General features: G+C 42.2%; 1 protein-coding gene across 1 annotated transcript in view; it reads left to right on the top strand.

Annotated features, from left to right (window-relative positions):
* Nucleotides 1-26150, top strand: part of LOC139227130 (alpha-1,6-mannosylglycoprotein 6-beta-N-acetylglucosaminyltransferase B-like) — a 987210-nt gene extending 961060 nt beyond the window's left edge. The window contains exons 14-17 of the mRNA XM_070858195.1: nucleotides 11937-12053; nucleotides 19283-19357; nucleotides 22743-23020; nucleotides 25105-26150. Of these exons, the coding sequence (XP_070714296.1) occupies nucleotides 11937-12053; nucleotides 19283-19357; nucleotides 22743-23020; nucleotides 25105-25303 (669 nt within the window). The 3' untranslated portion in view covers nucleotides 25304-26150. The remainder of the gene's footprint in view (nucleotides 1-11936; nucleotides 12054-19282; nucleotides 19358-22742; nucleotides 23021-25104) is intronic.
* Nucleotides 26151-26505: the final 355 nt, after the last annotated feature.

The raw sequence follows: 26505 nt of genomic DNA on the forward strand, positions 1-26505 counted from the left end.
GGGTGCAGCAGTTATAATGGGTGACTTTAATATGCACATAGATTGGGCTAACCAAACTGGAAGCAATACGGTGGAGGAGGATTTCCTGGAGTGCATAAGGGATGGTTTTCAAGACCAATATGTCGAGGAACCAACAAGGGGAGAGGCCATCTTAGACTAGGTGTTGTGTAATGAGAGAGGATTAATTAGCAATCTCGTTGTGCGAGGCCCCTTGGGGAAGAGTGACCATAATATGGTGGAATTCTACATTAGGATGGAGAATGAAACAGTTAATTCAGAGACCATGGTCCAGAACTTAAAGAAGGGTAACTTTGAAGGTATGAGGCGTGAATTGGCTAGGATTGATTGGCGAATGATACTTGAGGGGTTGACTGTGGATGGGCAATGGCAGACATTTAAAGACCGCATGGATGAACTACAACAATTGTACATTCCTGTCTGGCATAAAAATAAAAAAGCGAAGTTGGGTCAACCGTGGCTATCAAGGGAAATCAGGGATAGTATTAAAGCCAAGGAAGTGGCATACAAATTGGCCAGAAATAGCAGCGAACCCGGAGACTGGGAGAAATTTAGAACTCAGCAGAGGAGGACAAAGGGTTTGATTAGGGCAAGGAAAATGGAGTACGAGAAGAAGCTTGCAGGGAACATTAAGGCGGATTGCAAAAGTTTCTATAGATATGTAAAGAGAAAAAGGTTAGTAAAGACAAATGTAGGTCCCCTGCAGTCAAAATCAGGGGAAGTCATAACAGGGAACAAAGAAATGGCGGACCAATTGAACAAGTACTTTGATTCGGTATTCACTAAGGAGGACACTAACAACCTTCCGGATATAAGAAAGGTCAGAGGGTCTAGTAAGGAGGAGGAACTGAGGGAAATCCTTATTAGTCGGGAAATTGTGTTGGGGAAATTGATGGGATTGAAGGCCGATAAATCTCCAGGGCCTGATGGACTGCATCCCAGAGTACTTAAGGAGGTGGCCTTGGAAATAGCAGATGCATTGACAGTCATTTTCCAACATTCCATTGACTCTGGATCAGTTCCTATCGAGTGGAAGGTAGCCAATGTAACCCCACTTTTTAAAAAAGGAGGGAGAGAGAAAACAGGGAATTATAGACCGGTCAGCCTGACATCGGTAGTGGGTAAGATGATGGAATCAATTATTAAGGATGTCATAGCAGCGCATTTGGAAAGAGGTGGCATGATAGGTCCAAGTCAGCATGGATATGTGAAAGGGAAATCATGCTTGACAAATCTTCTGGAATTTTTTGAGGATGCTTCCAGTAGAGTAGACAAGGGAAAACCATTTGATGTGGTATATTTGGACTTTCAGAAGGCTTTCGACAAGGTTCCACACAAGAGATTAATGTGCAAAGTTAAAGCACATGGGATTGGGGGTAGTGTGCTGACATGGATTGAGAAATGGTTGTCAGACAGGAAGCAAAGAGTAGGAGTAAATGGGTACTTTTCAGAATGGCAGGCGGTGACTAGTGGGGTACCGCAAGGTTCTGTGCTGGGGCCCCAGCTGTTTACACTATATTAATGATTTAGATGAGGGGATTAAATGTAGTATCTCCAAATTTGCGGATGACACTAAGTTAGGTGGCAGTGTGAGCTGCGAGGAGGATGCTATGAGGCTGCAGAGCGACTTGGATAGGTTAGGTGAGTGGGCAAATGCATGGCAGATGAAGTATAATGTGGATAAATGTGAGGTTGTCCACTTTGGTGATAAAAACAGAGAGACAGACTATTATCTGAATGGTGACAGATTAGGAAAAGGGGAGGTGCAACAAGACCTGGGTGTCATGGTACATCAATCATTGAAGGTTGGCATGCAGGTACAGCAGGCGGTTAAGAAAGCAAATGGCATGTTGGCCTTCATAGCGAGGGGATTTGAGTACAGGGGCAAGGAGGTGTTGCTACAGTTGTACAGGGCCTTGGTGAGGCCACACCTGGAGTATTGTGTACAGTTTTGCTCTCCTAACCTGAGGAAGGACATTCTTGTTATTGAGGGAGTGCAGCGAAGGTTCACCAGGCTGATTCCCGGGATGGCGGGACTGACCTATCAAGAAAGACTAAATCAACTGGGCTTGTATTCACTGGAGTTCAGAAGAATGAGAGGCGACCTTATAGAAACGTTTAAAATTCTGATGGGTTTAGACAGGTTAGATGCAGGAAGAATGTTCACAATATTGGGGAAGTCCAGAACCAGGGGTCACAGTCTAAGGATAAGGGGTAAGCCATTTAGGACCGAGATGAGGAGAAACTTCTTCACCCAGAGAGTGGTGAACCTGTGGAATTCTCTACCACAGAAAGTTGTTGAGGCCAATTCACTAAATATATTCAAAAAGGAGTTAGATGTAGTCCTTACTACTCGGGGGATCAAGGGGTATGGCAAGAAAGCAGGAATGGGGTACTGAAGATGCATGTTCAGCCATGAACTCATTGAATGGCGGTGCAGGCTAGAAGGGCCAAATGGCCTACTCCTGCACCTATTTTCTATGTTTCTATGTTTCCCCACTTACAAGTAAAAAGACATTCCCTCAAATTACTGCCCCTCCTACGACATGACATCAGCCCTCTTTTCCCCTACATGACCGCGACAGTATCATTACCTGAGCCAATAAGTCAGCACCAAATGAATTCACACTTTCCTGTCTGACGAACCTTCATGACTATCAAAGAGTCATGTCAGTGCAGTCTATTTTAATACAAAAATTACAAAGTGCAGTACTCTTTCCTTATACTGCTTCCCCGGGTCCCTACACATGTTTCCGATCAATTATTCTAATATTCCTTATAAGTGGCAACTGCGGGTCAGAATTGTAGCAGGTGGTTGGCTCCTCACGCAGTGCAGAAGGGTCATGGGACTGAGGTGACCCTTGTCCCATGTCAGCTAGCTCCTCGGCAGCTTGATGCCGTTTCCCCATTCCACTGGTGTAGTGCTGTGAGGTCTGGCATTTGCTGCTGTCCTGAGAGAGGGAAGTATCATGCAACTACAATTCCTGGGTGGCTTTTTCCTAATCATCCTTTTCACCATCATCATCTTCCTTCTCATGTGCTTCCCATTACAGTAATGGATCTGCAGGATAGGAGGGTGGAAGCCAAATTCCCAATTTTAACATAACCCGCCCAGCGGGAATGGGGCAGATTCAGGTCGGACACTTGCGTTACACTCCGCCCAATTTTGCTCCCCATTGACTCAATTAGACGGGGTGTAAAATGAGAATCCTACCTAAACCAGCCCATCCCAGCCAGATGGGCTAGGATAACATAGAAACAGGAGTAGGCCATTCAGCCCCTCGAGCCTGTTCTGCCATTCAGTGAGATCATGGCTGATCTGCAACCTAACTCCATTGGCCCATGGCCCATATCCCTTAATATCTTTGGTTAACAAAAATCTATCAATCTCTGATTTAAAATTAACAATTGACCTAGCATCAATTGCCATTTGCAGAAGAGCATCAGGGCTTAATAATGGATAAGCTTTACCCATTCAGGATTAGGTAAAAGGGAAGCGGGTAGATGCGTGGTGCTTCACAGTGATGCCAAGCAAATGTGTAGGTGCTTAGCCAATAACCTGGCATTGCCAAGATGTCACTGACCTCGCGATCTCTCAAGGTAAGAGCTGAGTGCCTCCCCATGGGCTCCATGGACTTCTCCTCGAAATTACTGGCCTCCTCCAGTAACCTGCCCGATGTGCCAATTTGTCCTGCAATTAGATAGAATAAATGAGGGTGAAGCTAGCAGTTTAGGGAGTGGGTGTCATGGCATGAGAGATCTGAAGTAAGAGATATGAGAGTACGAGGCTGTTAAAGTGGAGAAATGGTTGAGGGCTGTGCATGTAAATAATTGCTATGAGGGGAGCTGGGTAGGAATCATGTAAGAGTTAGAGCCTCTAGTAACCAGAGAGCATAGTGAAGTTTGAGTTGTGCAAGGGTTGCTGTAAGAGGATGAAAAATGTGCTTGGGCCCAGGATGGGCAAGGACAGAAAGGCAGAGGTGTGTACTGTGTTACCTTGCCTGCCCAGCTGGAACTATATGCAGCACTGTTCTGCATCCATGGGGGTGAGGGGGAGTGCACCAGTGCCCTGCTCCCTTCAGGTGGGATGAGTGATATTTCTGCGTGGCTTGGTGGAACCCACAAAAGAGTCCATTCCTCCTGCCTTCAATCCTCTCCAAGAGGGCAAAGAGGTCTGAATGAGTGAAGTTCTTCATTCGACTCTGGCTTGGTGCCAATGGCCTGTTGCCTTGTTGGTGCTGATGTTGTCATACTTTCACAAATGTATGTTAAAAATATTGATAAGCATGCAATGAAGTGAGAGAGCCAAGGACTGTTCTTTTCTTAAATAAAAACAGAAAATGCTGGAAATACTCAGCAGGTTAGGCAGCATCTGTGGAGAGAGAAACAGTTAATGGCTGGGCCGGGAGAGAGGCGGGCGACTTCAAGTGAGGATTGGAACACCACTGCCGGTTGCAGCCTGCTCTGTTGAACTGATTTTACCTTGATGGGCTTGTAAAGCCCGCCCTGTGAGGTTCCTGGCTAATTAAAAGGAAGTGGGTCGGATTATGTCATTTGATGATGCGTCATCAGCTGGTTTCCTTAAAGGTACCATATCCACATTGATTTTAACAGTTCTGTTGTCAGTGTACTGCAGCATTGAGGTGCTGCAAACACTAACGAGCACTGCACAAAGGAGCACGGTTGCACCCAGGCTCTCCCATGACTCCCTCCATATGCTTATGGAAGGCGTCACAGCACACAGGGAGATTCTCTTCCCTTCCAATGGGCGGAAGGCACCTCTCCAGGAGACCAACGCAGCCTGGTTGCATATTACACAGGAGGGCACAGGCAGGGATGTGGTCAGGAGGACCAGGCTGCAGTGGCACAAACCTTTCAATGATCTCAGTAGATCATGAAACATTACTGCAAAGCCACACTCAATGCTGTGCCACTCATCGCATCCCCATCACTCTGCCTTCCCTACTCTACTCCTGCACATCCTTACTCACACCAAGTTACCTTGCACCTCCACCCATCCCTCGCTCTCTGTTTATCTGCATTATCACATCCCCATCTCACTAGCCACCCCTCACCCGCACCCTCATCCTTATCCAATCATACCAACTAACAACACACAAGGGTAGGCACTGGGGTCTTTTAGCCAATGTTCATGTAGAGTTTCTGCTAAGGTGAAATCTTTATTTTCGAGAAAAAAAAATCAAAAATACCTGGTGGTCCCGGAGGAACGTAGAATTGCGCGCCGAGGCCTAGTTGCGCAGTCCAGCATATGTCTTCCAGGAGCGTATGATGGGTCTGGACCACCAATCACAATGTAGTATTCTCATTCATAGTAATGGGAGCTCTGAGCTACCATTACTATAAATGAGAATACCCCAAAATCAAATAAAACAGCAACATAAATTCAAAAAAACACTTCACTTTTTAAAAATTAATAGAAATGACATAAAAATAAATGTTTTAGAGAAAAATTTATTTTTTGCATTTAAAAAAAATGTTTTAATAGTGTTAAAAATAATCTTCCCCCATTGATGCGTGCGATCTGTCAAAAGACATTTTGACAGATCGTAAAAGCCGGTTCTTGGCGCATGCTCATCGTGCACCAAGAACCGGCATTTGTGAGATCTCTTCAGGTGCGTGCTGCAATTTCCGGGACATTAAGTTACCTACACTAGGTTTCAATGATTGATGGGAAGTTCTACTGTTCGTTAGCTCAGTGATTTAGTTTTGCTTGCAGCACAGAAATATCCTGATATCAGTCCTTGCAGCCAGACACTGCAGGGAACAGATTTGTTTTTATAGTATACATTACTTTGCAGTCATCTCAAGGAGGCTCTCAGTGCATTAACCGGGATTCTGTGTCAGTGAATCTCACAATCACAGACCTGCAGATTCTCTTGGCTTTCTTTCAAAATAATTAAAGTTAACTTGTCATCATTGTGATTTAATAAATACTGGGGGTGAAATTGGTTTTGAGCAGTAGCGCAAATAAGGTGATAGCGAAATGGCAGCCTATATTACACCCTGCCAAAAGAAAATGAGCTGCTAAATCGGCCTTTTTGCAGTGACGGGGAGAGGGTTGATGGTGGACATATGCATCATGTCGGAATGGACCAGTTGCGCTTTTCCTGTCTCTTTCTGTGTGCTACTTTCCTTGCTCATGTGCTTTACTTACCTCCTCTCATATCAACTTCCATTTCCCTTTGGTTCTCCCTCTTGTCTTTCTTCTAATTCTTCACAATCTGTTTGTCTCCCCCTGTTGTTTCTCCTGTTTGTATTTCTCCCTCAAGTGGACTGTCTGTAAACCTCGGTGGCCTGCACTGCAGCAAAACAGCTGCCCACTCTAGGTGGCCATTAAATGCACTCCCACAATACACTTCACCGCACATTTTCTCTTGCTGTTTTATCTTTAGCAGGCTCTGCCAGTTAGCATTGTTTTAAAAAAACTCCGAAGAAATGGAGGGTTTTGAGGATGTAACTAGTAGAGTGGACAAGGGAGAACCAGTGGATGTGGTGTATTTGGACTTTCAAAAGGCCTTTGACAAGGTCACACACAAGAGATTAGTGTGCAAAATTAAGGCACATGGTATTAGGGGTAATGTACTGACGTGGATAGAGAGCTGGTTGGCAGACAGGAAGCAAAGAGTGGGAATAAACGAGTCCTTTTCAGAGTGGCAGGCAGTGACTCGTGGGGTGCTGCAGGATTCAGTGCTGGGACCCCAGCTATTTACAATATACATTAATGATTTAGACGAAGGAATTGAATGTAATATCTCCAAGTTTGCAGATGACACTAAGCTGGGTGGCAGTGCGAGCTGCAAGGAGGATGCTAAGAGGCTGCAGGGTGACTTGGACAGGTTAGGTGAGTGGGCAAATGCATGGCCGATGCAGTATAATGTGGATAAATGTAAGGTTATCCACTTTGGTGGCAAAAACAGGAATGCAGATTATTATCTGAATGGTGACAGATTAGTAAAAGGGGAAGTGCAATGAGACCTGGGTGTCATGGTACATCAGTCATTGAAGGTAGGCATGCAGGTACAGCAGGCAATAAAGAAAGCAAATGGCATGCTGGCCTTCATAGCGAGGGGATTTGAGTATAGGAGCAGGGAGGTCTTGCTGCTGTTGTACAGGGCCTTGGTGAGACCACACCTTGAATATTGTGTGCAGTTTTAGTCTCCTAATCTAAGGAAGGATGTGCTTGCTATTGAGGAAAGCAGTGAAGGTTCAGCAGGCTGATTCCTGGGATGGCAGAACTGACATATGAGGAAAGACTGGATCGGCTAGGCTTATACTCACTGGAATTTAGAAGAATGAGAGGGGATCTCATAGAAACGTATAAAATTCTGACGGGACTGGACAGGTTAGATGCAGGAAGAATGTTCCCAATGTTGGGGAAGTCCAGAACCAGGGGACACAGTCTAAGGATAAGGGGTAAGCCATATAGGACCGAGATGAGGAGAAACTTTTTCGCCCAGAGAGTTGTGAACCTGTGGAATTCTCTGCCACAGAAAGTTGTTGAGTCCAGTTCGTTGGACATATTCAAAAGGGAGTTAGATGTGGCCCTTACGGCTAAAGGGATCAGGTGTATGGAGAGAAGGCTGGGGTGGGGTACTGAGGTTGAATGATCAGCCATGATCATATTGAATGGCAGTGCAGGTTCGAAGGGCTGAATGGCCTGTTCCTGCATCTATTTTCTCTGTTTGGGGGGGGAAGCATCCCTATTTCAATAATTAATGGGAAAATGCCTGCAAGAATAGGAGTGCAACACTATTCAATGGATGGAAGAAAAATATGCCACTGTTATTTAATTCTGAATTTACGACCTTGCAGAGTGACATGGATACTGTGGTTGAAATCAAAAATGAAAGTTGTTAATTGCTTTGCTGAAGCAGAAAGATGTAAGATAATAATTCAGAGGGCATAACAAGGCATATTCTTTCAGTTTAATGAACCAGATCCACTAGTTTTACACAAATAAAACATAAATATTCATGATGCTTTATTTTACCATGTAGCAACAGATCAGATTTTATGCATAATGCATCACAATGATATTGCAATTAATAAGATCAGACATTATGTACGATACAGCGACACTTGTGTCACATACAATCAGGTACTTCTTTTCTTATTGTGAAAAATTAGATAGTCCTGTATGAAGCATTCTATCTCTCTTGTTGAGTAGATTCTATTGGTTATAAAGTATTGTGTCTCTGTTATCATTTAGTAGAAACACTCTGCATAAAGAGTGTTTCAGCTGTTAGTGTCCCACCAGTCTGAAATAAGGAAGCTCCAGTATTGTTACACCCCATATATCAGGAAACTACCATAGGCAGCGTCTAACTATAAGAAAAAATCAGTGAATCAACCTTGTAGTTGCCCAATAATATAAAATCTACTGCATCAGATACAGAAATTTTATAGGTCAAAATATAAGAATATCTTAGTGTACTAATATTTTTTCTTAAATCTGCAGTGCAACTATGATGCATTGTTAATAAACGGGATTATTAACAGGCAATTTGCTTTGACAGTGGAGAGCATGAGTAAGGCAAGTGATTTGATGACATCGCGCGAATTTCTATACTTACTAATTTTAGTGTGCATTCCCTGAGCATAGCTACGGCAATTCTGCATAAAAAAGCCCAGAGGCAGTGAAAATGCTAATTGCCGAGTGAATCGGAACAATAACAAGTCAGTTGGCATGATAGATTCCTTGCAATCACTATGACCTTGATTTTGGATTTGCTGTTAGCACTGGCTCTAGTACGAGTGCAGAAACAAACTTAGGAATTGTGGTACCAAACATAAAAAAATGATTAAGTAGTACAAAGAAATTGGAAGCACTTCTATAAGGATATGTAAATTATAATTTGCATTACTTCCAATGCATCGATGTATCATCCCTTTCATGTTCCCTCAGGGGTACCGTGTAAGGATAACCACAGATGCACTGACAAATGCTAGTCCCTCTCTAATTTTAGACCATTTTTACATTTATGTCGCAAAATGTAAAACCAATACCATCCGGACCCACTCATCTTCCATCAGAGATTTCTTGATGAGACAACTTGAGCTTTTTTCGCTCAATGCCACCACCTTTGTAGTCAATGCAGAAAACAATTCGAATTCAGTTTTGGATGATTGACAGGCCACCGTGTAGACCAATCACTTTGCCTGCACTCAACCCCAGCATCGCTGATCATAAGACAAATAGAAGTTATGGTTTTTGAACCAGTAATAAAAACATTTAAAATCACATATTGTGAAATTGGAGCTCGTCATACCCATTTTATGGGTGTAAAATGGGCAGAATGAGGCTGAATTTCAGGAACCAACATCCTGCATCCAAGGATGCCTGAAAGGCATCTATAAATGCAAGTTGTTGTTATGTGACCCGAATATTCCAGGCTTCCCTGGCAGCCACTTAAAACAGGTGTTATTTCCCTTATATATGTAAATGAGAGGCCCTTACAGAAATTGGTCTGCAGTGATTGGAGCAGACATCAGGCCTGCCTGGCCCAAGATTCCTCAGCAGTGACTGCAGCCTAAGAAGTGCCTGCCAATGAAAAGCTATTTGTTTTTTTATTCCATTGCTGAGGAGCCAAGAGGAGTATTTGCCATCACCCATTGCCCTGCTGCTGCTGCCTCCTCCTCCTCATTCCGGAATTACTTTCCACCCACTGCCAGCGAGGCAATCTGCCCAACATTCCTGCAGGCAAAATGGGCGAGCTGTACGTAGAGGCATGACAGGCACTGGCATCTCACCAAAATTAAGCAAATGAGACTCATTAGTTAAGCGCCCAAAATCAGGTCATAACCATTGTGTCACTCAATACGCTCCAGATTTAACTGATCACACAGGAAAACAAAATGGAAAGAAAATTAGGCCAACTTTCCTGTTATTTCCTGTGTATCTCATTTTATTTGTTCTCAGGATGTGCATGGTGCTAGCAAAGTTTTATGGCCCATTCAGAGTTGCCTTCAGAAAGTGGTGGTGACTGTTCTTGAACCATTACAGTCCTTGTGGTGCTCCAAATTGTTAGTAAATTCCTTAAATCAGAAAGTGTATGTACACACACATATATATATATATATATATATATATAGTTATACTCTCTGGAGTTTAGAAGAATGAAAGATGATCTCATTGAAACATACAAGATTCTGAGGGGGATTGACAGGATAGATGCTGAGAGATCGTTTCCTCTGGCTGGAGAGTCTAGAACTAGAGGGCATAGTCTCAGGATAAGGGATCGGCCTTTTAAGACTGTGATGAGGAGGAATTTCTTCACTCAGCAGTTTCAGAATCTTTGGAATTCTCTGCTCCAAAGAGTTGCGGATGCTCAGTGGTTGAGTATATTGAAGCCTGAGATAGGTAGATTTTTGAACTCGAGAGGAATCAAGGGATATAGAGATGGGGCTGGAAAGTGAAGTTGAGATCGAAGATCAGCCATGGTCTTATTGAATGGCGGAGCAGGCTCGAGGGGCCGTATGTTCCTAATTCTTCTGCTCTTATGTACCACATCTATGTTGTGTGAATATCCAAGTGATACGTAATCAAAAATGAAATCATATTTGCTGGTGCAAGTTCCCTCGTTCCACACATGACACTTTCAGCTTTAATATGAATGACACAAGTATCTGTGCCAGAGGAAAAAAATTCTATGTTGGTCAACAATGGCTATGACCTCAAGTTGGTTTATGTCGTCCTAGGAACCATTCGGAACACAAATGACAAAACAGATTGTCCTGCGTAATTAAAGAGTTCATCATTGGCTTGTTAAAGCTATACTTCTGATGCTTTCGGTGTACTTTTCAGAAAGTCTGCGGAGTGCTAACAGTATTCTGTATCTGATATTGCACTGACACTGAATGTGGCATCATGCAGATCTTGTCGAGGAAAAGCTGCACACCTCAGCGATTGAAGCTAATGCCTGGTGGTAGAGGTCAAGGGCCTACTGCATTCAGGGTACTGAACAATAACTAAATTGAAGGAGGGTGTTTGGTCGACACTTATTCATACGTTCAAGAGTCTCATGAGGTCCTGCTCATATAGGCTGACTGTGCCCAACTGAGTTTGAATAAAAAACACTGAACCAAAGAGATCTCTAATGTTCTACTGTGATTGAATGCATGTGTCCAGAATAAATAATGGCCCAAAATTTGCTGTGGCAGGCCAACGAACCGCATTCACTGTTAGTTAGATTTGCCCTTGGCCATTTAATGCCAACGATATTTTGCCCTGCAAGTTGCTAGAAGTGGGAACTGTAAATGGCACGGCACCCTCTACGGGACATCTGGGATCTAAGTGAAGATGGCAAGCAACTGAGTATCTCCTCAACTAATCAGATTGAAGGATTCTGAAATTAACAGCACAAATACTGAGAAGGAAGTGTAATTTAGAGTGGGTGAATGCAATGTCAAATCAGATACAGAAAAGTAAATAAAGAGAGAGAAAGAAAGATGGGATTAAATGAGAGAGAGAAAGGAGACAGATTTTGTCATTTTATATTTTTTCACTCTCCAACATAATTAAAACCTGAAGGAATGAGACTTATAATAGTTCGTTTTCAGTGTTAGAGAGGTTGATTGTTAGTAATTAACACTTATCACGTAACTTTCTGTGGCGATTTTACTTGGTATCGACTGCGCAAGTACAGGAATTTCACGTTGCTCAGTGTACTTGATTGGGGAGCCAGACAGCGAGATGCCGTTTTCATGAAGCTAATGACAGAGAGGCACATCTACGACAACAAATCTTCAGTTTCTGTGTTTAATCACACATTTGCCCTTGCCCGAAATTGCTGTGGCATTTGCACATAAATAATGGCGAGCGCTATTAGCCTCACTGTTATTTTGAAAGCAATTTTTGGGCCAAAATTTGCTGACTCTAATGCTTCCCTTTGTTCAAGGTTTCGTCACAGCACCCGTACACTGAGTATTTCATTGGGAAACCACACGTTTGGACAGTGGACTTCAACAATACAGAGGAACTGGCATCTGTTGTCAGAACAATTTCAACAACCAAGGTATGATTATATTTCAGAACAATATTTAATGAGATAATGTGTTTCATATTAACTTTTGGCCTTAACCTGTAATGTAAAGGAGGTTGGGCTAGATGATGAGCAATGCTTTGAGATTGTACTTTGCTTTGAAATTGCTGATAAAAATATGCAGGCTTACAATTTTTTACATTGAGATCAATAATAACTCATGACGCAAGTAACCGTGGGAAAAATTCATTTCATTTCAAGTTGTTGATATAAAAAGAAAACTGAATTTAAAATGACCACTTTTCTTTGATAAGCTCCTCACATTCTAACTTGTCACACATACTGTCGCGGAATTGTAGTCGGAAAAATCTGGTGGCCGGCGGGGGTGGGGAAATGGATCTGCACGCCATGTATGCTACATTTCTGATATATCTGAGTGGGAAGTAATAATGGAGAAACTTCAGTTGTCAGAGAATGAATACTATATTTTGGAAATGTTTTGGTCATTTTATCCAAATGTTAGAATGTAATAAATAATATCATCTTTTCTCATTGTTTGGCAATGATTTTAAGAAACAATTATTGTTTGATTACATAGCTTTACATGTGAAATTTCTCCATTGTGCTGCCAATCGAAAAAAAACATATTGTGCTTTTTATTACCAGCTGCCAATTGATTCCATTATATGTAGCATCTGATCATATCAGACACATTGAGGGTAATTTTAACCCCAACAAACACGTGGGTTGGCATGTTAAAATTAAAACAATCGCAAACCCAATCCCAACCCGCCAGTATTGATGGAGGTGGGCCGGGGAGTGAGAAACCAACCCACTCCCAGGAGATGAGTTAGCTTTTAGAATATTATAATGAGGCTGCATTCCTCATATTTAGTCTGTCTTCCAGGTTTAACCCTGGCTGGCTGGGTTTCCTGGGCCTCGGGAAACCTGGCAGCTAAAGGGAGGCAAGGACTGCTTCATGGGAAAGGTGAGTGCCTTTCCAACACCACTTGCGGGCCCAGAGGAGCAGGAGTGTTTCAACCCAGCCCACCAAGCTTACTTGCTTCCATCTGACCCCCTTCCACAAGATTGGAACCATCCCCGCCCCCCCCCCCCATCAAACCCGGGATTGGGGATCGGACTCCACCGCAATCCAATTAATCTCCCCACGCTCGGATCCACGTGGATGGGACCGCCTCCCAGGATCAGCGACCATGTGTCCCCCTGCCCCCTCCACTCACTATCATTAACACAGCTGCAGGCTCACTACCTGCTCCTGAGGATTCCCTGCCCGACAGGGAGCCAAGCCTCTGAATCAGGCTGGCTTTAGGTGGGGAACCTGCTGGTAAAAAAAGACACCCACTGTGGAGTCAAACCTTCACAGCATGCCGGGCCAAACTCCTCCCACCCCGCTCACAAGATCCACCCGACTAAATATCGGGGCCATTGGGTCTGAATTCTGAACCATGAGAATATTTTTCACAGTTTTTGTGGGAGGAATTCTTTGCCCTCTCACCTCGATTTCAGTTTATTTTCTTCAGCATGTCTATATATCTCTTCTATGGTCTCTGTTCCACTGCTATTGATTGTACCAAAGATGCACATGAGACAAACTTGATTTATTGCCATTGATTATTTTGTCAAGTAATGGAAGAAAATTATATAACCTGTTTACTAGGGAATCATTCACTTCAATGAAAAATAAAATCAGGCAGGGTTAACTACCGACTGCCGATTCATTAGCACCCATTTTGCGCTGCTGCCAAGTCAAATCTCACCCCCTGTGTCTGTCCAGAGGTCAGATCTGGGGTGCATTAATCATGATCCCCTGGGTTTGCCAGCTGCAGAACCCATAGTTTACCCTGCATTTTAAAAGTCTCTGGTGAAAGTACGAGCTATACTGATGACATGCGTGTATGCAATTTGTACTGTTGATCTGTAATTAGCATAACAAATCACGTGCACACATGCACATTGTCAGAGGTTAGCACAGAAGCATTGAAAAAGCCATTTGAGGTGAAATCACGAGACAAACACAGCATGAGTGCATCTGCATGGGCATAGCATCAACTTTTAGAAAATGGGGTCTGATGCTCATAAATTATACTTTTTATTCTGGGTAACTCTTGTATAACAAACTCGTAGAATTAATGCCAATGGAGCCATAGTCAGATGATAATCCAATGTTAATCAGCCCTTGAGTGAAAACCATAGTTTTCTCAGTTGCAATATCATTTCTTTACGACATATAGGTGGGGTGGGGGGCGGCGGCTGGAAACACTGAGTTGTTGGGATGTTCTTCTTCAGGTATTATTCATTAGGAAGATACTCACATGGCAGAGACTGAGGTCAGTCACTGGAAAGAGGAAACTTCATATCAAATTTCTCTCTCTTCTAGCTAAGTGCTGTCTGGGTCAACCCTCTGTCAACCACGAAGAAAAGTGGTCTTCCAACATAAATTAACTCTGAATTAACTGGCTAGAGAATAGTTTGTATCTGATATCTTGGAAAGTTGCACAATTCCAATGTGCCTGCACTTTTTTAAAGTTGTGTTTAGTTTTCCGAGTACGAATCAGAAACATGCACGTGCCGTGGCGATATCATACAGCATGCAGCACACCCCGACCTTCTGTTAACTCTCCCAACGATATATTGTAGAGCACACTTGGTGTACAATTATGTTCCTGCATCTCTGCTAGGAGTTGTGTGATGATATGATGAGCCACATTTCGAGTGGGTGCTGAGGATACAATCATCAAATTTGTCTTTGTCCTGTAACAAGTGGAGGATCAATGATTACCCTTCAGAAATAGGGAGCCGTCCGAGAAACTGCACTCACAGATATAATGATTTGGCAGTGGTCACAGACAATTTGGACATTCATCTATTGATGAGCACCATGGGATGTTGCACAGATGCTTGAATGGCAGTTGTTGTCCTCGATAGAAAGTGCCAAACCTATTTTTTTAATCCTGCCAGTATCTCCTGTCACTGCACACCAGTGCTGATCTTAATGTGTTCACCAGCATGTCGAAATAGGACATCTGTGATCTGGGTAACAGCACCAATGAACCTCAAACTGACTGATCCTAGGCAAATTTCCGATCACCTGGAAGGAACCTGTGGCAAAAAAAAGTTAATTGCTGGTGTTACTGTTAACAGTATCAACAGTATGGGGCCATTGTTGCTGTTTCAGTGCACATCTGATTCCAAGGAAATGGCACAAATTCATCTGTTGCTTCCTTGATTAGACACCGGGGCAGATTTTCTTCCAGTTGTGCCTGGATATATTGGATTGCCTGAACACTGAACATAGAGGAAAATCAGGTGAGGGGATTGCATGCTATTATCAGAATCTACCCAATATTCTGTCCATTTACCTGAATCGACAGAAAACCGAGCAGGACCCATTACGGCCGTGTGTTCATCCCTCTGTTGATTTCAATGCAAGTATATCCCTCCTTAAATAAGGAGACCAAAACTGTACACAGTACTCTAGGTGTGGCCTCACCAATACCCTGTACAGTTGTAGCAGGACTTCTCTGCTTCTACATTCCATCCCCCTTGCAATAAAGGCCAACATTCCATTTGTCTTCCTGATTACTTGCTGTATCTGCATACTAACTTTTTGTGTTTCATGCACAAGGACCCCCAGGTCCCTCTGTACTGCAGCATTTTTTAATTTCTCTCCATTTAAATAATAATTTGCTTTTTTATTTTTCCTGCCAAAGTGCATAACCTCACATTTTCCCACATTATACTCCATCTGCCAAATATTTTCCCACTCACTTGGCCTGTCTATATGCATTTGCAGATTTTTTGTGTCCTCCTCACAACTTGCTTTCCCACCCATCTTTGTATTATCAGCAAACTTGGCTACATTACATTCAGTCCCTTTATCCAAGTCATTAATATAGATTGTAAATAGATGAAGCTCCAGCACTGATCCCTGCGGCACTCCACTGGTTACCATTTGCCAACCGGAAAATGACGCATTTATCCCGACTCTCTGTTTTCTGTTAAGTTAGCCAATCCTCTATTCATGCTAATATATTACCCCCAACCCCATGAACTTTTATCTTGTGCAGTAACCTTTTATGTGGCATCTTATCGAATACCTTCTGGAAATCCAAATGCACCACATTCACTGGTTCCTCTTTATCCACCCTGTTCGTTACATCCTCAAAGAACTCCAGCAAATTTGTCAAACATGATTTCCCTTTCATAAAACCATGCTGACTCTGCTTGACTGTATTATGCCTTTCCAAATGTCCTGCTACTGGACTCCAGCATTTTCCCAACAACAGATGTTAGGCTAACTGGTCTATAGTTTCCTGCTTTCTGTCTGCCTCCTTTTTTTAAATAAGGGCGTTACATTTGTGTCGTTCCAATCCACTGGGACCTCCCCATAATCCAAGGAATTTTGGTAGGTTACAACCAATGCATCCACTATCTTTGCAGCCACTTCTTTTAAGACCCTAGGATGCAAGCCGTCAGGTCCTGGGAACTTGTTCACCTTTAGTCCCATTATTTTACCAAGTACTTTTTCTTTAATGATAGTGATTGTTTTAAATTCCTCCCTCCCTATAGCTCCTTGGGATGTTTTTAGTGTCTTCTACCACGAAGACCGATGCAAAATATTTGTTCAAAGTCTCTGCCATTTCCCTGTTTCCCATTATTAATTCCCAGTCTCATCCTCTAAGGGACCAACGTTTACTTTAGCTACTCTCTTCCTTTTTATATACCTGTATCTACCCATGTTCCTCCTCCTTCTTCTTTTCCCCTTCCTCTGGATCACAAATTACAGTGTATATTCATGTATAAAATGAGATATTTAGGACACTGGGGTGGGGGTCGGGGGGGAATTTGATACCTTAACGCCTCCAGTTAGCACCTGGCGGGGATGCTAACAGGATGCTGAGGCAGTAGTGCTGTGGCGAGGTGAATCCAGCAATGCACGCCAAATGTGGACCCCCATCCCTCCCCCGTAGCGCCACTGCTACGAGTTAGTGATGGGGACTTCAGCGCCAGGCATATTGTGATGTCACTGGGCACCCAATCTGCAAAATTCATTCTCGCGCCTGCCTTAGCGCCTTGCCCCAACAGCGACAGGGAGAGGAGGCGTCAAGCAGGTGGATGCCGGCTCCAGGAGCGCTACTTAAAGGGATCATCATGAGTAATGAGTCACAGCTGACAGGTTAGAGCTGTTTCACTGCTTCCTTGTCAATTTAACCTTGTGCAACAGTTGAATGAATTCAGTCATTTAAAGGTTTTTTAGTCTCCAGATTGTTGTGGCTACCAAAAATTAGTGACCGTTTTATTCTCACAAGATATCAAAATGCTACACTAGAATGAGGTTCTGCAGCATCAATGACCCTTCTCTTTAAGAACTGGAAAGAGCCTATGGCAATGATAACTTGTGATTAGACTGCACCTGATATTGCTTCACGCTTTGAGTGTAATGCCACTGAGCTACGTCATTGGCACTTGATTTAGCGCTCCAATCGTTTCTTTGAGCAATGAGACTTAATTTTGCGTGCAGCGTGCTTCATTAGCGCTAAATCTCAAACTTTTCTAAAGTAACTGCCCATTCCTAGGCTATAATGAATTTCTACCCCTGGGAGTGAAAAGTAGGGATGTTATTTGTACTCGTGATGGTACTGTACCCCACTCTGGAGAGCAAAGTCATCTGGTTCTGGCCAACCCTGCTCTCCTGTCTATTCTGGACCCTCCAATGTGGTTCATTTCCTCCAGCTCCCAGTCTTCCATTCCCCTCCCTTTACATTATGACAGAACATGGAACAGTCAGTATGAATTTTGTGGGCAGCTGCAGAAACTTACGCATAAGTGAAGATTTTTTCAAGCTTCTTGGCTTGAAAATAGGGGATTCATATTACATGGGTTGCCTTATATGCAAATGTACAGGCTAAGAGTTGGTGATCATCATCATCATAGGCGGTCCCTCAAATGAGGATGACTTGCTTCCAATTGAGTTCAGGGATGTTTCAATGAAGGACCCGATATTCCAGTCCTGAATTCCAATTGAAGGGGTGGAAGATGCCTGTGGATGGATTTTTTTAACATGTAGTACTCATACTGTTGTGTGGTCTGATGCAGTTGAATCTTTCTTCATAATGTCTCTTGCTGTGCTCCAAGCTGGACCTCTGGCCATTCTCTCCACTACATAAGTGCCATTAATGTTATGAATGCTTGGATCTTAGCATGAGGAAATTTGGATTTTAGCCTTTAATTGGTCCATAATAAGCCAAAAATAAAATAGTCAGATCTGCCTATTTATGTGCATTAATCCAGTTTGGCCCCAGGAAATATACTTGGAGCATGGCTTCAATGCGGCATTGCGCCAAATTACTACACACTTAGGTCATATGTTAGCTCGAGCACACAGAGGCTTGTCATCCCCTGTGTACCATTAAGAACAAATATGATAGCCTTGAGACATTCCAATCTTAAATATAGGTGAATGGTAATATATCCGAGTGAAGAAATAAAGTTGCTTCCTTCCTTACTTGAAAAATATTCTGCAATAAAGAAAGGATGAGCGTGATGTAGCTCAAAGCAATTTTTAATTAGGGGTCTCCAGGAGACTGCAAGTGATTCAAGCATTGTTGCATAGGTTTTAATCAGTGAGCTGCAATATCTCAGTGCCGGATCAGCATATCATCAGTGTAATGGCCTAAGCGTGCCTTACTTTCTCTTCATTATAATAAAGACTTGTATTTAAAAGATTGGTAACATATCCTTGCATACTAACTCACAAATAAATACTCAGCTAGTTGTGATAAAGTTGTATAATTATAGCTAAAAGTAAAAGAACACAAGGCAAGCACATTTAATTTTTTTTTAAGTCGAATTCATTCTGGTTTGGCACTGCAGCCATTGTGTATCTGTCTGATGGGGTTAGGAAGAACTGATGTGATGGAACTCATTGCTTGAAGTACTGAAGTGGAAAGAGTTCATTAAATTTCACTCAAACATGCAGGTCCATAATTGAGAACTCCCTATTTCAGGAAATGCTGCAATTATTGAGACGTGTCTAAAACAGACTTAGGGAAAAAAATCTTAATTGCCATTTATTTATGCCTAGCAAATTCATTTTCATATATTGCAGTGGAATGTTTATATATGTGGCACAAGCTGTAATTTAGGAAAGTAATTACATATTGTAGTATTATTAAATGTAGTCAATATCAATATATTATCTTATTGTTTTTAACTGTAATATATTATTTTATGCTCATTAGGTTGAACCTTATCTTCCATATGAGTTTACTTTTGAAGGGATGCTGGAGCGTGTCCATGCTTACATCCAACACCAGGTCTGTCAATCAAATTTTCTCTCTCTTCTCACAGGTCACTCATCTCATGCTGTATTTTGACAGGTGTCAATCTTTTTACATCGCTGCCAGTGTTGTTTTCAGTCTACAAGCAGCCCAATATTTGATGGTTTGAAGGCATTATCCACAAAAGTATAACACTTATCATTTACCTAATGGCTTGGACAAGAAATTAGAAAGGAAGGAGTTTTTTTTTCAAAGAATCCAAAATATCTCCCTTTGTTAGTGTTCCAGATATATACAGAGATTGCTGGTACACAAGGTATATCACACGAGCGTAAAATAATCTCATCACTAAGCTGTGATATTCTATTTGTTCAGTGGGTTTAATGTTAAAAAACACAAGTATACATAAATGTATTTATATTGCTCCCATCCTCCCCCACTCCCCCCACCCCTTCCCAAACAGCAAGCACACACCACCTCCTTTCAGAAAGGGCAAAGATGCTATTTGTTCCAATCATCTGACGGTGCAATTCTTAATATGGCTCCTGAGGGTTCATGCATGTGATCTGGTCTCTCAGTCAGCCACTGCTCTTGCTCTATGGAACCTGGATGCATCCTGTTAGGAGACATTGCTTGGTTTACAAAAATGCCACACAGCATTTTGTGAGCATATTTGTTTTGCATAAAATGGGGGAGTACTTTGAATGAAAAGTACACCCCCTAGACTTGTCTTCCCCTTTAAGTTCTGCTTAAGAATGTCAGGAAAATATGCTTCGAAGTTAAACTGGTCAGTGCCAGGGAAGTGGCCAGATATTCCTGACTGCTGGAAGCTTACCTTTTCCGTTTATCTGAATTTGGAATCGAGAAGTAGAGTTTGCATAAAATTGTTCTAAATCATTTCTCCGAACAAGTGTCTACTGTTCGACTTAACATGGAATAAAACATCGTCTGTGATATGTATGACCTACGTCTATATTTGGATTCAGCACAGATGCTTTGTTCAATGCAAAAGAAAATGGCAGAAGCATCAGAAAGTGTTAGAATGTCGAGAGCTAGAAATCTGGCAGACTGCAATTTCACAGAGAGCAAGCTTTTCCTTGGAATACAGCACCACCTTGCTTTGGATTGGGCAAATAGCATTGATACAAGACTGACTTCTGTCTAGTTTAAGCAGATGAGTAACCTACAACTTTCTGAAGTCATTACTGGATTCAACCGTTCCAAGTTTGAACTGACTACTAGCAGCACTACTCAGGCCAATCTACAATAAATTTGACAGATACTGAAACATGTATCACATTGGACAGGTCCTGGGTTTTATACTGATTGTATATGTTCAATTCCAGTGAAAATTCAATACATTTAATTTTAAGAACATTGCAGGGAAATTTGAAGTTACGGGCAAAGTAATTTGTGAAAAGTTACCTACTCCCTGAAATCAATAAAAATGGTAAACCTGATTAACAACAACAACAAAATGCATTTGTATAGCACATTTAAAGTAATAAAACGTCTCAAGTCACTTCACCGGAGCATTATCAAGCAAAACTTGACACCGAGCCACGCAAGGAGATATTAGGACAAATGACTACAAGCTTGGTGTAAGAGATAGGTTTTAAGGAACATCTTAAAGGAGGAATGAGAGGTAAAGAGCCAGGGAGGTTTGGGGTGGGAATTAGACAGCTTAGGGCCAATGGTGGTGCGATTAAAATCGAAGATGTGCAAGAGGCCAGAATTAGAGGAATGCAGAGATATCAGAGGGTTGTAAAGATATGGTGGGGCGAGGCCATGGAGGGATTTGAATACATGGATTGAGAATGTTATAATAGAGGCATTGTCGGACCAGGAGCCAATGTAGGTCAGCGAGAACAGGGGTGATGGATTAACAGGACTTTGTGTGAGTTAGGATGTGGGCAGCAGAGATTTGAATTAGCTCAAGTTTATTTAGGGTGGAAGATGGGAAGCCAGCCAGGAGAGCATTGGACTAGTCAAGTCTAGAGGCAACAAAGGCATGGTTTAGGGTTTCAGCAGCAGATAAGCTGAGGCAACGGTGGAATTTGTCACCAAGGGGCAGCATGTATATGAGAAATAGGAGAGGGCCAAGGATAGATCCTTGGGAGAAACCAGAGGTAATGGTGTGGGTGCAATCAAAACTGCAACCCTGGATTTAAGGGAGGAGAGATGAGGGGCAAACCAGAGTGTAAGAGAGAGCAATGGTTTTAATGGGGACGAAGGCATCAAAGGTAGAGGTGTGAGTGTTATTGAACAGATCGGTAGCCGCAGAAATTTCATGGTGAATGGAGGGCTAAATGCTAGAGAGTTGGGAATTTTAAAGTGCAGTTGTAAGTGGCTTGGGGAGAGTTTTTCCAGGGGCAGACACAGAAGGAAGTGGGATTAGGAATCAGCTTGGAGCATTGACAAACTGATGTCCAGGATGGGATGCAGGTGTGGAGGGAGAGTGAGTACAGAAGCTATTTAAAGGGTAGAGTATTGGATGACGCACTGCTGGTTAAGCATCAGTGGTTATGATTCATAGAGCAACCGACAAAGGAATTTAAAATAATGCTCATGACAGAGCTCTATAATAGAGTCACCTCAATAATTATTTTGCCATGTGATTTATTTTTAATAGTGTTTTTTGTTGAAATTTTTTTAAATGTCTCCTATCTGGCAGGTTGTGTCACTAAGTCATAATCACATTTATAGACAAAGGTTTGAAGGTCATGTGGGATGAACAGATGAAAAGTAATTTTATTCTTTGCTTATTTTTGAAAATGCCCTTTTATCCCCACACAATTGAAATATTATTTTTAATTTGTTAGGCCTTTAATAAGCAACTCTAGGTATGAACAATGGGTTTGTAAAAAGGTCAACATTTATTACGTACTAGTAAATTACGGACCTAGAATCAAACAATATCTGCAGTCCAAACTCAATTGGGAATAAAGGAAGTTCAAAACAAGTTGAATTTTTTTAAAGAAAAAGAAAACTATTATCACTCCAAAAATGTGCTCTCAATTGTTTATAGAGTGACTGCACTTATAGGTGCTGCCCAACATAACATTGCATACTTCATCCCATTAGACCATCAAAGTTCATTTGGGTCGATTTCTGCTTCACACCATCAGCTGGTCCAATTCAGGTTACTTCAGGAATTTGGTTTTCATCCACACTTGGTACTTTGTAACAGAACCAACTAAGCAAATCAAGTGAAGATAGTTCAATCGCGTATGATTCACAGCTTCCTTACATTTCCCTGACAATCTGTCTATTTCAATCTTAGGCTCCCTCCTCACCAATGTGAAATTTTAAAACAGGATTGGCCAATTAGATTTTAATTCCCAGTTTAGTTACCCAATGAAAGGTACCTAACTATAATAGCAATTTTACCAATGCCTTGGTTTTTTCTTTCTTGTAACAGAATCTCTGTGACACGATGTTTCTGTCATGGCCTCAGAATAATTCAAGACATTTATCATCCTCACCTAATACTACAAGCCTATTCGTTGTTCCTCAAAATGTCACTGGGCTTTTCTGGTCTCCAAATGCCACCAAGCTGCTCACCTGGCCTCCCTTAAGCTCAATGCTATTACAAGTGTCAACAACAGCACAATCTTGCACAGCTGCCTGTCAACAGCATGGACTCGTCTGTGAACCGACATTCTTCCAGTTTGTCAACAATAAGGTCATCTTTGAGCAGTAAGATTCGCTTTCCTTTTGCATTCATGAAGTTTGAGATTTTGAATATTTCCAGTAAATAGCATTAGGAGTGTGCTGCACTGTAAATTTCAACACAAACCTTTTGATAACGATACAAGGATTACTATTTTAGAGATAATGGGGGCGAAATTCGATATCACCCTGTTTGGGGTGGTAACCGAGGTGGGGTCCCATCCCAGCCGTGAAATTGGGGTTACCGTCCCCGAGAGGAAGTGAAGCGCAATGTTGGGTGATTCACTTCCTCTCGGGGGTGAGACCGGGACAGTAAACGTGCAAATTTTCCAGTGCTATGCAACCTCTTTGTGTGGCTCTGGCACAAGCATAGAACCCTCCCCTTCCGTTAAAGGAGAAAGCACACTGCCTGCTCTGCAGTGGGGCGAGGGGCCTTTACTACACCACCGGGGACACATGATGCCGTGGTCACAGCCCAGCACAGAAATGGAATGCTGGGCTACACCATCGCGACACGGACCCTGTGAAATGAGCAATGAAAGACTGGACCGAGTTGGCCAAACAAAAAAAAATGGCGGCACACATCCCCACCCTTTACTTTTCGCCGCGCGAGCGGTGTACGGCCCGGTTCGTGGCCCACGAGACTTGCACTGACATCGCCCGTGACGGCCTCACAGGGAGCTACCCAATTTCCAGCGCACAGTGATGACGACATAATCGTCGGCGCACCGGCCCAGAGAGTTAACTGTGGGAGCGGGGCGCGGCAGGTTTGCACCTCTGCTAACTCCCGTAGAATTTTGCGGGAGCCGATGGAACCCCCCCTCTCCCCCGGGCGAGAAATCCTATGTGCCTCGTTGGCACTAACAGGAGTTGCAAACGATGCAAATTTCTTCCCCAATATTTTTTCTATACTAGTCTAATTAGGCAATGTCTATTATGATATTAAGCCAGAAAGAACCAGGTTTGATTCCCAGTTTTGGCTGAGTTAGTTAATCTCAGCCAAGGCAACATTTCTGGTTCTACATTTGCTCTCTTGCCCCACGGCCAGTGAGGAGAAAAGTATAGCAGCTTCCTGCTTCTGCTCACTTTTCAATTATTCTTGCTGGAAAGTGCAATGCTCTCTGCTGTCTGCACTCATGGTGCAACTCACACAGGCAGAATAGCCACCTGGGTGCGGGACTGAAGGGCTGCTGTTGCTCATGGGACTATATCCCAGCAAAAGCCCACATCTTCAACAGGGATAGGGGAAAATTTAATTTGCAATCAACAAATATACAGACATTAACAGTGTCGCTATTGTGGAGAGACATGTAAATGCATTTGAAAACTGTTGTGGGTGTTCAGTGCTTGGAGTGTTAAAAGCCTCATTTCAGGCCCTTAACAAAAAGCCAGCCTCTCTCAGATTAAGGGAAGTTATTTTCTGACAGCCCTGAAGTAATTAGTTCATTTCTGTGGCTAGAGATCTAAGTATATTAGACCAAACAGCATATTGGACATAGTGCCTAGGCAAGTTACTAAAAAGATATGAGAGGTAACAGAAGGGATTAGTGACAGTACTAGACCGAGCTGGTTTGGTAATACGGCTGACAGATGCTTAGCACACTGACCAACACTGGGAATATGGTTAGCATGAAGACCCAAAGCAAAGTCTAACTAGAGAGTCTGAAAGTCAGCATAGCACAGGTAGGACTATCACTAGATATGTATAATAATACATTTGAAAATGGTAGTGCAGTAAGATTGCAGTTATGTGTAAAATATTAATTATGCATGGTTTAGCAGATTTCAATTTGTTAATGACTATTTTTATCTTGTGTAACTTGCTAGTCCCAATGCAAGCCAATATTTCATGATAGAAATACTTTTCAGGACTATTGTTGTGGCCTGGATTACTCAAAAGATAGGTTGCTAAAGTTACCTTTTGTTAGCAATATGTATGTCCTTCAGATGTCCCTCACTGGTCATGAGATGGGAAATGGAACATTTTTCCATTTCGTGCAATAACACTGACCCTATTTCAAGGTGAAATCATTTTTAAAAATGAATTATCATGACCAATATCAAAAATAACTTGAACTTGGAAATTTTTATTTTTGTTTTGAATTCAATAGATTCAAGTTTGTCTGTGACAGCATCGAGTCTGAAGCTAACCATCTCTATCCTGCCTTTGAGGAAATCGCTCAGGACTGTTACCTTCAGAAGCAGGTCCTGCTCTTCAGCTGTGCGGGGCACCACCCGAAATACAGGCGCCTCTGCCCCTGTAGAGACTTTCGCAAGGAACAAGTGGCACTCTGTAAAGGGTGCTTGTGAAGTTTCAAGCTGTTTAAATACGAAGACTGGGCAAAAAGAAATTCAACTAACCTGATGACGTAGAGGCCCATCAGTGCTTCCACACAATACAAAAACCACGCAATGGACAAATCTCTCCATCTTCGACAAATATTGAAGGAACTGAGGAAATTCTCCAAGACTACTACTGCACAGATTACTTTGTTGTAAGCATAGACAAAGTGAACTTAAACAGGCAATATCCAAGCTGTGAACAATATTTAAGTTATTTATGTGTTTGCTTTTGTTGCATGCAAAGTCCATGTGAACTTGTTTTTTTAACTTAAATACCTTCATGTTTAGATAATGTTTCAGACCACTCCTGTGGTCATCAGTGACTCAGAATAGATATTTGAATCAAGAATCAATATTTCTGGAATTCATTGATGGATCCTTTTATTTAAGGATTGAGACTGTAATTTAGGGATCCTTTCTATTCCAGTTTGTGTTCTATTTGCTACATGCACAATGTTACAGAATGTAATGAGAACGAGAGTAACGTTTTTAATTTTTTTAGATTCAGTGCAAAAATGCAACTGTATTCCTCAAATATTCAGTTAACCTAAATTGACATTCTGCTCTGTATCTATCTATGGTTTGATGCAGCAAACAAATCATCAAAATTCCGATATTTACGAAGTTTAGAACGATGTGTTGCCCAGCCACTGCAGTTTTACTTAAAAAGCCCTGGAAGCCGGGACCATGCCCGTTTTTGAGCAAATCTGAGTGACGACAAATTACTTGGCACAATTAATCGTTTGTTCTAGCAATACTTATGTGGAGAAATGTTTGATGGAAATGATCAAAATTGATAGTTTAAATGAACTAACCTCAACTCTTTGTCTGTATCATGTTTTCACTGAGAATTCCACTGAAAATATTCATAAATATGAAATAAATATGATAAGAGCCCATAGATGGGCAAAGATTAATTGCTGATATATTTTAAATGCTGCATGACGACTCTTACTGAGTGTACAGCACTTATCTGTGTGGCTCATGAAAAGAAAATCATCGTGCCAGATTGTGAAGTAGTTTGTTGTACTGAGGTGCCGAGGGGGAAATCTCTCTGATCTTGAAATCACGCTCTTGGATAATATGTACAAATGGTCATTCTAGTAACAGCGGTAACCCATTCACCTTCACTAAAACAGCAGACAGAGGAATGAATTTCAGGCCAATGC

The sequence above is a fragment of the Pristiophorus japonicus genome, chromosome 16, assembly GCF_044704955.1.
Source record: "Pristiophorus japonicus isolate sPriJap1 chromosome 16, sPriJap1.hap1, whole genome shotgun sequence".
Classification (NCBI taxonomy): domain Eukaryota; kingdom Metazoa; phylum Chordata; class Chondrichthyes; family Pristiophoridae; genus Pristiophorus; species Pristiophorus japonicus.